The 17,741-nt window shown below is 42.1% G+C and overlaps 1 protein-coding gene across 1 annotated transcript; it reads left to right on the forward strand.

Moving 5' to 3' along the window:
• The first annotated feature begins 754 nt into the window (after positions 1–754).
• Positions 755–16,383, forward strand: LOC146713125 (uncharacterized). The gene is made up of 8 exons (XM_085452331.1): positions 755–866; positions 2,642–2,677; positions 2,801–3,064; positions 3,144–3,389; positions 3,476–3,661; positions 3,818–3,907; positions 13,345–13,423; positions 14,534–16,383. Exons 1-8 carry the CDS (start codon positions 836–838, stop codon positions 14,538–14,540), a joined length of 939 nt encoding a protein of 312 aa, XP_085308457.1. The 5' UTR covers positions 755–835; the 3' UTR covers positions 14,541–16,383.
• Positions 16,384–17,741: the final 1,358 nt, after the last annotated feature.

A 17,741-nucleotide genomic window follows, 5' to 3' on the forward strand; every position in this document is an offset into this window, starting at 1 on the left:
AAGAGGAGACTAGCAGATAAACAACAGCAGCACATTTAAGTTTGATAAGCTGTTGTTATAATTTGTTTAATATTACATTCTAGTATCAGCTGATGTTTGCTGGAGCCACAGCTGTAAAGCTGCTGGTCATGATATCCGTTTGGATATGTGGTGAGAGGGAAACATGAAGATGAAACCAGGAGATGTCCTTACTGAATCATCAGAGCTGAACAGGTGATGGAGAAACAGGTTTACCTTTTAGGTGACATGAATGAGTTGAAGGGAAGTTATGAACTGTTTCTGAGAGACAAATAACACCAGGATCCTTTTTATACATAGCTGACAGCTGGTAACTGTGCGGGCAAAGTTTTGCCCAGGGCACAGGTTGGGCATTAACAGGGAGAGGGGGGCACAAAGAAATATTTTTCTTTTTTATGTCATTTAAAAACTTTGAATAAATAATTATCTGAATCTTACAACAAAAGTGGTCATCTGATTAAATGTATAAAAATACATTATTGTATATAGTAAGTAATAAGTCATATATACACCCTGGTATAGTACTTTTTCCTTTGGGAAGATATCATCTGTGCAGTCTGCAATTCTGTTGAAGAAAGATGTTGAATCTATTTAAATATTGTAGAAATTATTGATTTCTGTGCGTTTGTTTTAAAAAGTGGTATCGGGCCATCTCTAATTTGTACACAAGTACAACATAAGTAAATAGTAAATACTATAAATAGCCCCCCACCTCTGTGTTTGAACCAATAGAAAGCTGGTGCTCAGAGGAAGAGGGCGGGCTTTACTTGGTGTCAGTGACAGAAATGAAAAAAAGCTCAAATGAGTGAGAAGGACGATGAAGGAAACATCTGTGCTGTGTCTGCTCTGTAAGTAGAATCTCTGTGTTTGTTTGAATTCTTGTACTTTGACTGTCTGCTCTCCTGATAACTGATGATGGAGGAGAAGACATGAAAAACAAATCAGGCTGAATTCAAGTTCAAAACACCACGAGGACCAACTGCAGGTCTGAACTGACTCTTTATCTTTGCTCAGGAGTCGAGGAAACACAGCAGGCAGTGAAAAGATCAAATCATTCACTCATTATATCAACAGAACTTTGAAGTGACTTTAGTGGGTTATTTAAAGTATACAGTAGAGTCAGCACACTTTTTTCAGATTAAAAAACAGAAAATAAAAAAATAAAAACTAAAAACTTTAAATTCAGTAGCAGTCAGAGAAAAAGTGTAAGATGTCCAGTGTTGGGAAGGTTACTTTTAAAATGTATTCCACTACAGATTACAGAATACATGCCCCAAAATGTATTTTGTAACATAGTCAATTACGTCACTCAATGAGAGTAACACATTCTGAATACTTTGGATTACTTAATATATTACCATGCTATTTACAACCACATGAATGTACTATTGCTGTGTGATTTATTACTGTTCCTAAAGGTTATTCACCATACCAATATCTTAATATAAATGGACATTAGGTAAGGCTGCACTTTTAGCAGCGATCTCGTATAGAAAACTATTCCACGCATATATAAAACAGGTCTGCGGCTCCGAACTGTAGTAAAGGCATCTCTGGCTGATACGTCGGGTTCCATGTTGAGCTCAAAAATAGCTTTACTTTCATGTCTGGGTCAGCTTTGCTAGCTAGAGACAGAGAGAGGCGTTGAAAGGCTGCCCCAACGGAACTTATTGTTTCGGAGGAAAACACTAACACGGCGTACAGTCGAGTCTTAATAGCTTACTTACAACTGCGCTCGTCAGGCACTCTTCTTGGCTGCAGTGGTTATTATTATATTTACATGCTTCCAGCTCCCGTTTTTCCTCGATGACAACTCGTACTTTTCCACTCTCCTTTTTCTCCCTCCTTCGCTCACAGACACATAACGGGTACAGCAGTCCATTCTCCCTGCAGCATGGACTACACTGCCCATGATGCTACATTCTTTAGGGCGATGCCTGTAACACTCTGCCTATTGGCTTTATATTAAACATTTTTATATAATTTAAAATAATTTAAAAAAACATTTCTTCACGTCATTATGCAGGCCGCAAGTAGAGGTGACATGGGCCGTGAGATTGAGACACAGGCATTAGAGCCTCTTAATGCGAGTTTTGTTCAGGTTCTACCGGCGTGGAATTACCAGAAATAGAGAGGGCATAGCCTAACATAAGAAACAGGAAAAGGCCGCTGTGTAATCCATTCATTTCAACAAAGTAACTGTATTCTGAATATCACCTTTTTAAACGGTAACTGTAACGGAACAAATACGTAACTGTGGTACATGTATAGTGTTACTCCCCAACACTGAAGATGTTTATCAAAATAATGATCTGTAAATCATATTTAACAGTACAGGTTTCACAGAGGTGCAGTGACTAGTGCCTGTGTAGGTTTACCTCAAAGTCCAAAGACATGTTTGGTTAACTCGGATAGTGAATGTTAGTCTGTGATGGACTAATGATCTGTACTCACCTTATAACAGCTGGAATAAATTGCAGCTTTTCCTCAACTGTGATTTGAATAAATGGTTAAAAAAATGGATGGATTGATGACATATTCTACCAGATGGCTTTTAGATTTGATCACTTTATGTTTAGTCTTTTTTGAGAAAGATATGAGTTTGTGTGTCATTTCTCTTTAGTTCTGATCTCACTGCTGAGCTGCACAACAAACCAAGGTCAGTAACCTTCTTCTGTCACAGTTTAAACCTGAGAAATGCTCACTAATATGACCTGATTGGGTTCATGTTTCAGAATTTAAAGTCTAACAGATCATAATTCTTTCATTTTAACCCTCACAGCTCGTCTGACTGTGAGTCCCAGCAGCTCTCAGTTCTTTAGAGGAGACTTTTTGTCTCTGAGCTGTGAGGAGGACGACAGCTCTGCTGGATGGACTCTGAGGAGAAACACAAGCAAAAGACAGAGGACTCAGTGTGGAGATGACTGGGGAGAAGGTGCTGGTTCTTCCTGTAACATCAGCTATATGTACCCCTGGTACAGCGGAGTTTACTGGTGTGAGTCCAGAGAGGGTCCCATCAGTAACATGGTTAACCTGACAGTCACTGGTAAGCTGAGTGTGTGGAGTTAGTGTTGATGAAGCTGTGTGTAAATGGATGAAATGCTGTAGTTTGTCTCTGTGTTGAGGTGGATCAGTGATCCTGCAGAGTCCTGTCCTCCCTGTGATGGAGGGAGATGACGTCACTCTGCTCTGTGAAACAAAGACCACTCCCTCCAACCTCCCAGCTGCTTTCTATAAAGATGGCTCCCTCATCAGGAAGCAGCCTACAGGTCACATGACCATCCAGCATGTTTCCAGGTCTGATGAAGGCCTCTACAAGTGTGACATCAGCGGTCATGGAGAGTCTCCATCCAGCTGGATCACTGTCACAGGTGACACACTCACCTGTCTGTGTTTCTGCAGCTTTCAACATTCACAATGTGACGACAACTTAATGACTGTGTTTGCTTGATTTTAGGGAAACACACCACCACAACTCCACCTACATCCACCTCTCCTCAGGCTTTCACCTCCATCACTCTTCCTCCACCACTCTCTCTTCCTCTTCTCTCTCTGCTGTCATGTGTTGGATCAGTGTGTGTTGTGGTTCTACTGGTGTTACTGGTTCTGCTGGTGAGACGATGTGTTCACAGGAAACCTGAAGGTGAGACTCAGACTTCCTGATCTTTCATGTCTGAGTTTGTTTAGTAGAATAAAGTTCACATTCAAGTTTGAGAGTATTTGTGTTTAGAAGAAGATCATTCCATCTCTGTTTAGATATTGCATTTACATTGTCATTCATTTTGCATCACTTGATCAGATCAAGAAGAAGATGACATCCTCACTCACGTCACGTACAACACTGTCAAGATATCAAATAATTCGCAACAGTCAATCAGGCAAAGCAAAGGTAGTGTTGTGTTGTTGTTTTTTCATGGCAGGTTTTATGGTGAGTGTAGAAAACCCCTGTGATTTGTGTATATAGACTGTTCCACGGACCCCCTCTAACCACTGCTAAGATGGTACATTCCTCCCATCCCTTGTTTGTGTTTGCGCTGGTCCACCTTGATAGCGCTGGTGGAGCTGGGCTGTTGTACTGAACATGTGTAGTGCGTGTGCGTGAATGATAAGTAAGTGCCTTGTATTTGTTTGTTCTATGGTTGTAACTTATCATATACTTAGCTATGTACATTGGGTGATGCTTAGTAGAGTTTTCCAGCTGTTCGTGTAGCCACGAGACACTGTATATTCACGCTGATTTGACCAAAATGGCGCTACCCTTGTGAACTGAGCTGCCCAAAGTAAAGATGGAGTCTATCCCTGTGCAGCAGCCCATTTGTGTCCACCAGGGGGTGGTGTTTAGTCATTTCTGTTCAACCCTTTCTGTATTATTTAGACCAGTTTGGTTGACTTTAATTGTTTGCTAATTGTAATTTCTGTTATTTTACAGAACCACACACACATATACATATACTCACACGAATTCACTTCTGGAGATGTTTGGATTAAAAGAACCCTAATTATCATTGCTGTGGACCCTCTCTTTCATCATATAAGTCACCTGTGCCTTCTGACCGAGGATAGGAAAATCCTGCTGTAATTTGCCAGTCTATTAAGCACACACATGTCCAGTTCAAGTGGTCCTTCGAGCCGGATTAATTACAGCATTTCCTAACATGGCGGCATCCCAATATGATGAAGAACAACAAGGTGCCCGGCAAAGGAGACCACATAGGGCTCCAAGATATCTGGATGACTTCATCTGGACCTATCCCCCACAGCCGACTAACCCAGTTCCACCGAACACTAACGCAGCTACTCCAATACACCAAATCGCTGGCATCGATGGCTCACCAGAGATGGAGAGAATAAGGAGGATGGAGCAGTGTGTTACCCAGGTACAGGAGCAGATGAGGGAGATACAGAGCGCTATACAAGTGTCTTTGAACTTTGGCCAAAGAACCCCCCAAGTACAGTTACAAACCCAGGTCCGGAGCCATAGTATGCCTTTACTAACTGTGGATAATAATCCTACACAAGCTCCTCCTATGGGCGGACTAGAAAACATCCCCCCCATATCTCCAGTAATACCTGGCCCTCAGTTTCATACTGTACAGCAGACCTCCCCTTCCACAGCTCATCATGTTGATAACCCTCAAATATTACAGTCAACAGCTCCTACTCTCCCTGTTAACCGACCTATTCCTCAGTCCCCTCTATACGTCCACTCTTCCATGCCATCAGCTGCTCAGCCAACACCAGTGGTACCCCGGTCTGCATCTACAGCAACAGAACAGCCACATCCTCCCTGGTATCAGCAAAGAGACCTGAATTGGCAGTCATCAACCCCACAGTGGTCTGTGCCACACAGTGCTGCTCAGTTTAGTATCCCTGGCACTATGCAGTACCCTGTCACGCTGCCGCCTGGCATGCCCTCTCCAGGTTATCCGCCTTGGACTTCAGGCCCACCTCTCAGTCAGCCATACGTTACACCAGTGCTGCCACCTGCTGTTAGCTCACAGTATACCTATCGGCATCCTGCTCCAGCTGCACCTGTCAGTTCACAGCATGATGTAATTCAGAGCAGCCCACAACACTCCTCATCTCTGCTTTCCTCTCAGAGACCGAACTTGATGGAGATGGCTATTTCCTCTTCTTATGGCATCCCAAAACCCAACCTGATCCGCTTCACCACAGGAAAAGAAAGTGATTTCCTGCTACTGAAGAAAGGTCTGGATGGAGTTTTGGGACCACACCCACACCTGTCTGAGGATTACAAATTCCAAGTACTTCTGGATCATCTAAAGTTTCCTCCTGCGTTTCAGCTTGCAAAGAGGTATGTGCATGACACTATGCCCTTCAGTAAAGCAATGCAGGCTCTACAGCAGCGCTATGGACAACCACGCCAATTAGTCCAAGGTGAAATTAACAACATTTTGAGAGCTCCCACAGTGAAAGCTGGAGATGCACAGGGGTTTGAAGACTTTGCTCTATCAGTTAGTAGTTTGGTGGGACTACTAAACTCCATGGAAGGAGCTGCTAAGAGCGAACTAGAGTGTGGTTCCCATGTGGACAGGCTTTTGAGTAAACTCCCCTTCTCCTATCAAGACAGTTTTGCTGAATATTGTCTTGCAAAGGGCATCTTGCGGAGTGACTCAGCTAACACCTATACTCTCCCTGACTTTGCACAGTGGTTGGAGAGGAAGTCACAGGCCATACAGATATCACGAAGGGCTACAGAAAGCTACATATCTGATAAACCCCGCTCAGATCGTAGAGACAAGTCATCACGACCATTAAAGACATCCTCATCAGTCTACTATGGCACTGACAAGCCTACAACACCGACGGCTAATACCACTTCAGCCACTACTGACAGTAAAGAACCTATGAAAGGGAAGAAAAGAGAGAAATTTAAGCCCTACTGCCCCTTCTGTAGCAGTACAGAACATTACTTGAGTTCCTGTTCTGACTTCAGTAAGCTGAGTACTACACAGATTATTACATGGATTAATGACAATAAGAGATGCTGGAGATGTGGTCGGAGTCACCAGCCTGACAGTTGCAATCTGAAGAAACCTTGTGCCACCTGTGGAGAACAACACCTGCAGATCCTTCATGAAGCTGCCTCTCGCTCAAACAAGAGTATCCTGACATTGAGTACAGCCTCCAGCATGGTGTATTTGGACCAAGTCACTCATTCAGGCAGAGTCATGCTTAAAGTGGTCCCAGTTACCCTCCACAACAATGGGCGATCTCTGTCCACCTATGCCATTCTTGACGATGGATCAGAGCGGACTATTGTTTTATCTGCAGCGGTTCATTACCTGCAATTAAATATCACAGAGGAGTCCCTCAAACTACGAACCATCAGGCAGGAGGTGTCACAGTTACAAGGCGCATCGGTTTCTTTTGAACTGAGTGCACCCAGCTCTCCCCAAATCAAACATCACATCAGACGTGTCTTCACTGCTAAAGAACTTAATCTGGCAAAACAATCCTGCCCAGTGGACATACTCCGTCAGAGATATCCACATCTGGCCGACGTTCCCATCAAAGCATTTAAGGATGTGCAGCCTATGCTTCTTATAGGCTCAGATAATGTCCAGCTCATCACCCCTCTGTCACCTGTCAAAGTTGGTCCACTAGGCAGCCCTGTTGCTGTCAACACTAACCTCGGTTGGGCCATCCAGGGACCAGCTACCTTTCTACATCTACCTACTGAAGCTTCATGTCTGCACACATCCCTGTTACCATCTCCTTCTCAAGCGTTAAGACAGAACGTTGAGAAGCTGTGGCAGTTAGATGTGCTCCCCTTTCGATCAGAGAAAGAGGTAACTCGCTCTAAACAAGACAAAGAGGCACTGGAGTTACTGCAGAAAACCACAGAACGTGTACAGGTGGATGGAGTAGCTCGTTATGCTACTCCTCTGCTCCGCCGCAGAGACTCCACTAAACTACGAACTGACCATGACGCAGTGATGGCTCTCCTTCGGTCCACAGAGAAGCGCCTGATTAAAGATCCTGATCTAGCGGCTGTGTACAATGCAGAAATACACAAACTGGAACAAGGAGGTTATGTAAGAAAACTCACTCCTGAAGAGGCAAACCTCACAGATGAATCCTGGTTCATTCCCCATCATATTGTGCATCATAACAATAAGCCTAGGATAGTTTTCAACTGTTCCTTCCAATATAGGCAAGACTGCCTTAACGATCAGCTGCTACCAGGTCCAACTCTCGGTCCATCCTTAATAGGTGTCCTGCTGAGATTTAGGGAGCACCCTGTTGCTGTGAGTGGGGACATACGAGGTATGTTCCATCAGGTGCGGCTTCTTCCGCATGACCGGCCCCTGCTGAGATTCGTGTGGAGAGATATGGAAAGAGATCGGAGCCCGGACATTTATGAGTGGTGTGTCCTGCCCTTTGGAACCACATGCAGCCCCTGTTGTGCCACGTATGCCCTTCAGCGCCATGTGCAGGATCATAAAGATGGCAATGAACAAGTACTAGACTCAGTGCTGCGCTCATTTTATGTCGATAACTGTTTGCAATCTCTGCCCTTTGCTTTGCAGGCACGACCACTTGTCGATAACATCAGAGAGTTGCTATCTACTGGTGGTTTCGAAATCCGACAGTGGGCAAGTAACTACCCAGAGGCCATTGCTCATCTCCCCTCTGAAGCAAAGTCCCCTACCTGCGAGCTGTGGTTGACTGAACACCAACCAGATCCCCAAGAACCAACCTTAGGCTTGGCATGGCACTGCTCCACAGACCAGATTGCCTACAGATGTCGGCCAGTGGTTCCTCAGGAGTCAACCATGAGAAATATCTACAGCATCCTCGCCTCTCAATACGACCCACTGGGCTTCATCATCCCCTTCACGACCCGGGCAAAGGTTATTGTTCAACGTCTGTGGCAGAATGACAGGAACTGGGATGATCCCATCGAGGGCGAGTTACTCCAGCGGTGGCAAGAGTGGGTGAGTGAGTTACAGTATCTACAAGAAATCTGTCTGCCTAGATGCTACATAGCCCCAGCAACCCAAGAGGGAACTTTCCAGCTGCATGTATTCTGTGATGCGTCAGAGAGTGCTTACGGAGCAGTGGCATATTTGAGATTTAAATCGGCAGAACATGAGGTCCACACTGCCTTTATCATGGCCAGATCACGTGTAGCTCCCCGCAAGAAACTGTCAATTCCCCGTTTAGAGCTGTGTGCTGTACTGGCTGGGGCACAACTGTCTAGACTCCTCCTCAGTGAGCTTACTCTGCCCATTAGTGAGACTACTTTATGGACCGATTCTACCACTGTGTTGAACTGGATCCAGTCCGAGTCCTGTCACTATAAAGTGTTTGTAGGTACTCGTATTGCCGAAATACAGGAGCTGACTGAGGCCGCCAGCTGGAGGTATGTCCCCTCGGCTTTGAACCCAGCAGATGACATCACCCGGGGAAAACCATTACGTGAGCTGTCAAAACCTAGCCAGTGGATGGATGGGCCCCCCTTCCTGAGACAAGCATCTGAGCAGTGGCCAGCACGACCTACTGTGAGTACAGACACTGAAGATAATACTGAGTTAAAGAAATCAGCTTTCTGTGCCTGTGTCACTACAGATTTGGCACAGTCTGATCCTGCATACAACACCTGGGCTGATTTGGTGCAGGCCACCCACCTGTCTTCTCACGGGGCGGCTGGCCTCCCTATGTCAGCAGCACAACGACTAGAGACAGAAGTTCAAATTCTCAAACAGGCGCAACAAGAAAGCTTCCCTGTTGAAGTACACACCCTTAAATCTGGGAAAGAGGTGTACAAAGACAGCAGACTGAGCAACCTTTCTCCCGAATATGACAGTCAGCTTGGCCTCATACGAGTAGGTGGACGCCTCCGGCGAGCAGAGCAGATGGATGTTGACACTCTGCATCCTATCGTGTTGTCACCAGACCATCCTACTACTCAGCTCATCATCAAAGACTATGATACACGTCTCCTGCATCCTGGCCCAGAACGTGTCTTTGCCGAATTGAGACGCAGGTATTGGATTTTAAGAGGCAGACAGGCCATAAGGAAGCATCAGTATCGCTGTTTGGAGTGTAAGAAGTGGAGAGCCAAGCCTGTTTCACCGAAGATGTCTGATCTCCCTGCTACCCGCTTGCGATTAAATCAGCCGCCATTCTGGTCCACAGGAATTGACTGTTTTGGCCCTTTCACTATAAAGATAGGCAGGAGACAAGAAAAACGGTGGGGCATTATATTTAAATGCCTTACGACCCGCTGCATTCACCTCGACCTTCTCACTGGTATGGACACTGACTCCTTTCTCATGGCTCTGCGCAGAATTATTGCTCGAAGAGGAAAACCCTTTGAAATACTGAGTGATCAGGGCACCAATTTCAGAGGAGGAGACAGAGAGCTGCAGGAGGCATTCAAAGTGATGGAGCCACGACTGCAGGAGAAGCTCAGTGAACAGAGCATCACTTTCCACTTCAACCCTCCGCATGCTCCACATTTCGGGGGAGCCTGGGAACGGGAGATCCGTTCAGTCAAATCTGCACTTCAAGTTGCCCTCAAAGGTCAAGCGGTGCCAGAGGATTTGTTGCTTACTGTTCTTATTGAAGTAGAGGGCATACTTAATTCCAAGCCACTGGGATACGTTTCCTCGGATATTGCAGATGTTGACCCGATCACGCCAAATATGTTGCTCATGGGGCGGCGCGATGCTTCCCTTCCCCAGGCAGTATATGGCACCAGAGAAGAACTTGGAAGGCGAAAATGGCGTCACAGCCAAGTCATAGCGGACCGGTTCTGGACTCAGTTCATTCAGCGCTACCTGCCTGGACTGCAGCCTCGCCAGAAGTGGAACCAGACTACTCCACCTTTGAAAGTGGGACAGACTGTCATGGTGGCGGACTATCAGCTCCCACGGGCTTCCTGGCCCGTAGGACAGGTAACACAGGTGTTTCCCAGCCCGGATGGACAGGTGCGAGTAGCTGAAGTCGCTATTGGGGAACATAAATACCAACGGCCTGTGTCAAAACTTATCACGTTACCTGAACTGTCAGCTGAACGTCCTTAGTTATATTCACATGGGTTTTTGATGTTTACTAATGTGCTATACACATTAGGGGGCGGCTGTAGAAAACCCCTGTGATTTGTGTATATAGACTGTTCCACGGACCCCCTCTAACCACTGCTAAGATGGTACATTCCTCCCATCCCTTGTTTGTGTTTGCGCTGGTCCACCTTGATAGCGCTGGTGGAGCTGGGCTGTTGTACTGAACATGTGTAGTGCGTGTGCGTGAATGATAAGTAAGTGCCTTGTATTTGTTTGTTCTATGGTTGTAACTTATCATATACTTAGCTATGTACATTGGGTGATGCTTAGTAGAGTTTTCCAGCTGTTCGTGTAGCCACGAGACACTGTATATTCACGCTGATTTGACCAAAATGGCGCTACCCTTGTGAACTGAGCTGCCCAAAGTAAAGATGGAGTCTATCCCTGTGCAGCAGCCCATTTGTGTCCACCAGGGGGTGGTGTTTAGTCATTTCTGTTCAACCCTTTCTGTATTATTTAGACCAGTTTGGTTGACTTTAATTGTTTGCTAATTGTAATTTCTGTTATTTTACAGAACCACACACACATATACATATACTCACACGAATTCACTTCTGGAGATGTTTGGATTAAAAGAACCCTAATTATCATTGCTGTGGACCCTCTCTTTCATCATATAAGTCACCTGTGCCTTCTGACCGAGGATAGGAAAATCCTGCTGTAATTTGCCAGTCTATTAAGCACACACATGTCCAGTTCAGTGAGGCTCATTCCAGTTTCAGCTCCAAGTTATCATAGCAAACATGTTTTTTCAGTGTTCTTGATTTTTCTTGGATTACTGTGTTCATGAAGTGAACTAAACTCACATTTGGAGACTCACATGAACATAAGAGGAACTCCAGCTGTTGGTACTTAATTTTTTTGTATTTTAAAGTTTGTGCTTGGCATAATGCTCAGACTTTAGAGGACCTTGTGGTGACTGTTAAATTGGTGCTGTAGGAAATTGATTGAACTGAAGCTGTTTAACAGAATTTCACACATGAAGGAGATGCATTGCTAAGATGGATGCTGAGTTTCTTTGTGAATGTGTGAATTGTGAATTTCTTTGTGAATTAATTTGGGATCAATCTGGGAGTGAGATCATAACAAAATAGTCTGTGAAGGTTCTCAGTCATCCAGGTCATCGTAGTCAAAGGAGCTTGCAAAGAAAAGCGTCTGGAGTTCTTTAAGTTGCTTGAAGGCGTTTCACCTCTCATCCAAGAAGCTTCTTCAGTTCTAAGGTCAAATGGTGGAGAGTCCCAGGTTTAAACCCAGTGGGAGTTTCCCCCCAAAGAGGGACAAGATTATGTGACAGTGACATTATGAGCAGAGTTGGGAGTACAAAAGCGTTTTCTCTGACCTTTTCCCTTTGATTTTATTTATACAGTGTCAAATCGCAGCAAAAGTTGCCTCAAGCTGCTGTGTAGTATAAAGATAGAATCAGATTTAGGTTTCTGAAGACTATTGCTGATTTTGATGTATTTTAGACATGATCAGAAGGGTAAAGCTGTAGGTTGTAGAAAAGTAAGATAAAACATCTTGCTGAATTGATAAGATTTGCCTTCAGCAACCTGAATAAGCAGAAGAGACTGGAGCTCAGTCAGATGTATCCATCTGTGTTTTTAACTGTACTTACTGAGTGTTGTTCAGTGTGAGCTGGACTGTGTGTTTGTGGTCTGTGGTTAACTGAAGCTAACAGCTCTGCAGTCGTCCAGCATCCTGTTTCTGATAGAAAGAAAACACTTCAGCTGTCTCAAACTCAGCCTAAGAGCTTTGAAAAGATGAAGGTCAGCGAAAATGTCCTCATAATCCAAACCATGTCTTTAATGCACATTGGGACACCAATTTCTCAAATACAAATCAAATATTGCCACTTTCCATAAATGTCACCCTGTTTTAAAGCTGTTGCTTTCTATTAGAGGAAAATGCATGTAGAAATAATTTCTATGTGAAAATGATGTCTGCAAACAGACCTAAATCTATTTGTTCTCATAGTGTTTACTGTAGCATGAGATGGAACCTGTAACCCATTCAGGTCTTACTGCCCGTCCAGCTCTTGCAGGGTGCCATTATCGATACACTGTCATCACATTCAGATTCTCTGTTTGTTCCAGCACAGTGTCAAGAGTCTGAAGGTGATAGTATGAAACCTGTTGTCACTTCTATTTGCACAAAAACAGCATAAATAGATTCAGTGGTTTCAGTTACCTCCCTGGATGGTATCAGCTGGATTTAAAGAACAAATTTACAGTTAACATGAGACGTTTAAAGAGAAAGACTGAACAGACCAAGAGAAAGACTGAACAGACCAAAGGTTCTGAACTGTGTTTTCAGCCTCTTAACCTGTTCTTCAGAACAATTCATTATTTTTAAAGTTCTTCATGTAAAACCACTGCACCTACTTCCTGCTGTTTAATGTTAGTCTGATGAAACTTCTCACTGCAGTGTGCGCTAGGTAGGTCTATAAAAGTATTCATGAGGTGAGAGTGTTCGTTGGCACTGAAACAAAATGGCAGCTTTGCGGTCGTCGACTTTTTTTTTCTCAGAAATAGCCCGCAGTTCTATGCAGTCAACAGTAGGCATTTAGAGGAGGAAACTGAAAAGCTGCTTCGGTTTATCAAGATTATCTCTTAATGCCTTCGTAACAATGCAGATATGAAGATTAAAATAAAATGTCTTGCTATAAATGTAGTGCAATAATAATCTTGCAGTTGTTGTACATGCAGTAATTTAAATGTATTTGATTATGCAGAGACAGATTTGGCTGACTCAGCAGTGAGACCTGAAGACATCAGTTATGGACAAACAATCATCAGAACAAGAAGGCCCAGGTACAGCTGATCTTTATCTTTGACTTCGGACAGAAACAAGCTAACTGCTCTCTTTGTTTCCAGCCATTATGCTAAACTAAGCTAACAAAACCACACCAATACTCAAGCTCAGGGCTCAGACTTATCAAACCTCTCATCTCTCTGTCAGAAGTAAACCACTTCCTCTAAGTTTGACCTGTTGCTAAGCAAGATATGCAGCAGAATGTAAACCTGATTAAAGATTCTCTTGACATCACGTAACAACACCAATATTAACTTTTAGTCTTGTACATGCAGAGCTGAATCTGGGGTGTGTTTGTGTGTAGTCCGTGAACACAGGAAACAGTAGGATATGTTAGTTAAGCACTGTTGATTCTTCCATATGTCTTGATACAGAAATGTATGTTTACTTTACATAATACTTATTAAATAAACAGAACTGAGAAATGTGAAACAATTAAGAACACATTCAAACTGATTCACCAGGGAACACAAGGCCATTGATAAGACTGCTTATACTAGCATATGGATGCTACTTACAACATGGAGTGCAAAGATACAGTTAGCATCCATAGAAACTTCCCTCAACAAAAATTAAGACGTCTTGCAATAAACTGAAACCACAAATGTCCTGACAGGTAATAAACCTAATACTACTGAAGGTTATTTCGTAAATGCACAGAAGGAAATGTCCAGTGCATGGTAAGCTAAACTGGCTCTTGTGCTGCTTTAGCTTGAAGGGCAACCAATCATGTGACTGTAATTAAATTCTTCACCAAAAGGTGTCACTGTTATGCCAACAAGTAATTTTAGGTCCTATCAAATTTAATTTCAGGGGTAATTCACCTAATAATATGTTTATAATGCCGTTTTCTCTTATTAAAATGTTTTTTGTTTCTTTATGATGTTAGAAAGAGAGGAGATCCTTTAATACGGTAATCTAAGGCATAGAAGTCTCTCCCAAATGCTGTTCAAACCTGCTGTTAGTGAGGGGCAGCCAGTCAGAAGAAATAAGTGCTAAAGCACAGGAACTAAAACCATTTGTTTCAGACAGAGGATGAACCATGGTGCTATACCAAGGCCCAGCATGAAAAACAGAATGATTGTTTTAATCTGTGTGTTTGTGTTCAGACTTTAAACCAGATCCTGACATCATCTGCTCTTCAGTCCACCAGTCCAACCAGTGACATCCAGTTGCTGTTCTCCACTTGATGCCCCCAACACTTCAGACCAGAGTACAACATGACCAGATTTTAATATTTCTTTCTTACTAAATAAGAAAAAATATTTTCCTTCTTTATCTTAAAATTTAAAAGTGCATTTCCTTGTAAAATCAAATGTAGAATAAATATGTATGTTTTTAATGTCTGCAGTGACATTGAAATTGTTTTAATGTTTGACCCTGCTGTTGTTACTGTAGCAGGGATTTAATTTCTAAATAAGCTTTTGTCATCATGTGTGTTTGTCACGTGGTTCTGTGGTTTTCCCCAAGCTGTTGGGGAGAAAATTTCAGTAGTTATGTATTTGTTGTGTTCATTGATAAACTCCTCACATCAGTACTAAAAGCAAATAAAAATCATCAAAATGAGGGAATATTAATCAGTGTAAACAGGACAGAAAAACATAGAAGATGCCCGTATTTGAGACTAAAAAGTTTTTTTTGAATTTGTTTGTTATTTTTAAACTAATGTTATTTTAAAGTAATCATGGTGGTGAATAAACCTGATGCTGACAATAGAAAATCAATAGAAAATTTGTTCCTTAAGCTGGGAAACAAATTAAATCACACTCAGAGTTAAAAAACAAAGAGCTAAAGTGTTTTAGTATCTGATAAACTACAAACTCATGAACATGTAACCTCCTGGACCTCAGAGCTGCTCTAGTTAAACTTCTCCATGAATCTTGAAATGAGCAGGAGTGTAATTTGAAGGTTGCTGTCATCTTCTGGTGAAACCTGGTGTTACAGCAGAGCGGCCACTTTATTAATGTCAGTTTAAGCATGAAAACCATTTTTTAAAATCTGTTAAACAAGTGAAGAAAATTCATGGAAATTTAATGGAAATAAAAATAAATAAATAAAATAAAATACGAGAGCGCTGTAAACACAATAATGACGAAGACTGATATTGAGAGTGACCTTAGACTTTATACTGAATACAAACAGAAATGCTCTTTGGTTTAATTTAACAGGCAAATCTCACGTAAAGAAGCCAAAACAAGAAAACTGACAAATATCAGAGTCCAGCAGTAACTGCTCCAGGATGTATTTTAGATTTAGTTGTGTGAATGTGACACAACTCCACACAAGTCCACAAAAAAGAGCAAAAACTCTGCTGTGGAGTAAATAAGAATATTATTTACTTAAGTTAAATTTGGCTCACTTTGACCCTTCACTTTTTGTCATTTGAAATTTGAAATAGTCGTATTGACCTACTGAGCAGCATCAAAGCACAACACATCCATCTTTAACCCCCCAGAACCAGCTCAGTCATCAGTGCAGTATATTTTAAAACATTTGTCCTTTTTATTTGAGCAGATTAGTCAGATGGTCTTAGATTTTACTCATGAGCTTGTTTTAAAGTACAAAAGCATTTCTGCAACGGACAATTGGGCATGAGGGTCATGAACTTCAAATCATATGCATCTGTGTTAAGTTTAGTTAGTTACTCTTGTTCATGAAGATACACAGTCATGTTGATTATCAGCTTTTGCTGGTCAAACTTGTCTTCTACAGGTACGACCTCGTACATCTGATATCTGATGTAAAGCAGGTTTTGTGACTATTTTTCTATCATATATCAAGAAATGTTTGCCCAACATTTTTATAATGTCTAAAGATCAGGCGAGGACAACACTGGATGACTGTTTTAAGCCATCATTCTGTGTAATTTGTGGTTTGTTGTGTTTGTTCTGGAACTGGATCAGCAGCATTTTATTGAGAGCACCAAAAAAACGATTATATAAAATTGATGACAACACCCTTTTATGCTTCCCGTGTTTCTTATTTATTTATTTAAGTTCTGTTCACTTAATCTGTTGTTTTACTGTTATTATGTATATATTATGTTATGTTACTTAGTTTCTACAGCTAAAATGCTGTAGAAACTAAGTAACATAACATAAGTAACATACATTTAAATCCCATTTTGATTTAAATGCTAAACACAATAAAACTGTTGAAATCACACAAACCGTTGCTGTTACTTTACTATTTAAGAAATGACAGAACATGTCAGTTCACATCCGGAGTTCATGAGAAACAAAGTCACCCCAAAGCTGCTGAACTGCATTCCATTAACACAAAGACACATTTACTGTCAGTACATTTGTGGCACATTGAATTCCTCCTCAGCCAACTCTGAGATTATGAAACACAAAAGCAAACATGAGACAAAAGTTGGAAATGAATCAATAAATGACGGCCCTGTTTGTGAGGGCAGCATCAAAGTGACGTCTGACCTAATGTTCATTGTCACTGATTTTGATCTTGAATGTGAAAAGGTGCATGGGAAACATTCGTGAAGACGACCTGCGATTCAAGACTAAAATAAACAAACAAAACCTTAATTTTCTCAAAACAAAATGATGAAAAAAAGTGTTTTTAAATCATTTCTATTTTTAAACATATGATCTTATAAAAAAAGCCAAACAAATAGAAAAATCCAGAGATAGATGATATCATCGAATACACAATTTGTCATATAATGAACTGAATTACCTTGATTCAAATGCTATGTTGTAAACTATAGTAGAAAATTAGTGCGTAAAGAAATCAGCTATAAAATCAGCCTCCCAGAGAGGCTGATTTTCTGAAGTAAAAAAGTACGTTAGTAAAACTGGCTAAAGTAAAGCTGGACACTGTTTGCATACAGTAACAATGATGATGTAAGATGCTGCATTTCTATAAAAAGAAACAAGTTCAGGTGGAGGTGAAGTAGAGAAAAAGGTAACAATGTTGTACCAAAAAGTCCAACTAGACTTAACGGCAGTGTCGGAGGTCCACGGAGAAAACCAGAGGAGGCACAGCTTCCCAAAGTGTTTCCACCGGAGTGATAATGGTTACAGAAAATACATAAATACATTAAATAACTATCTAAAAAGTAATGCTGAAATGACAGGGGTGCTGAATATCATTTCCCTGCTGAAAGTATATCCCACAATGGCACGTTGTTGCTCTTGGGCAAGAAACCAATTTTTTGGTGATTACACTGTCCTTTAATTATTATTGTTTTCATTTATTGACTTGTTATGTGACACCAACATCTCAGCGTTTAGCAAAATGAGGAGTAGATGAAGGTTCGACCTTTGACCTGTGGGTGGAGCAAACCCTAGATCGGCA

The sequence above is a fragment of the Copadichromis virginalis genome, linkage group LG3 (assembly GCF_057382275.1).
Source record: "Copadichromis virginalis isolate Kocher_CV1m ecotype Utaka linkage group LG3, C_Virginalis_male_GT1.1, whole genome shotgun sequence".
NCBI lineage: Eukaryota > Metazoa > Chordata > Actinopteri > Cichliformes > Cichlidae > Copadichromis > Copadichromis virginalis.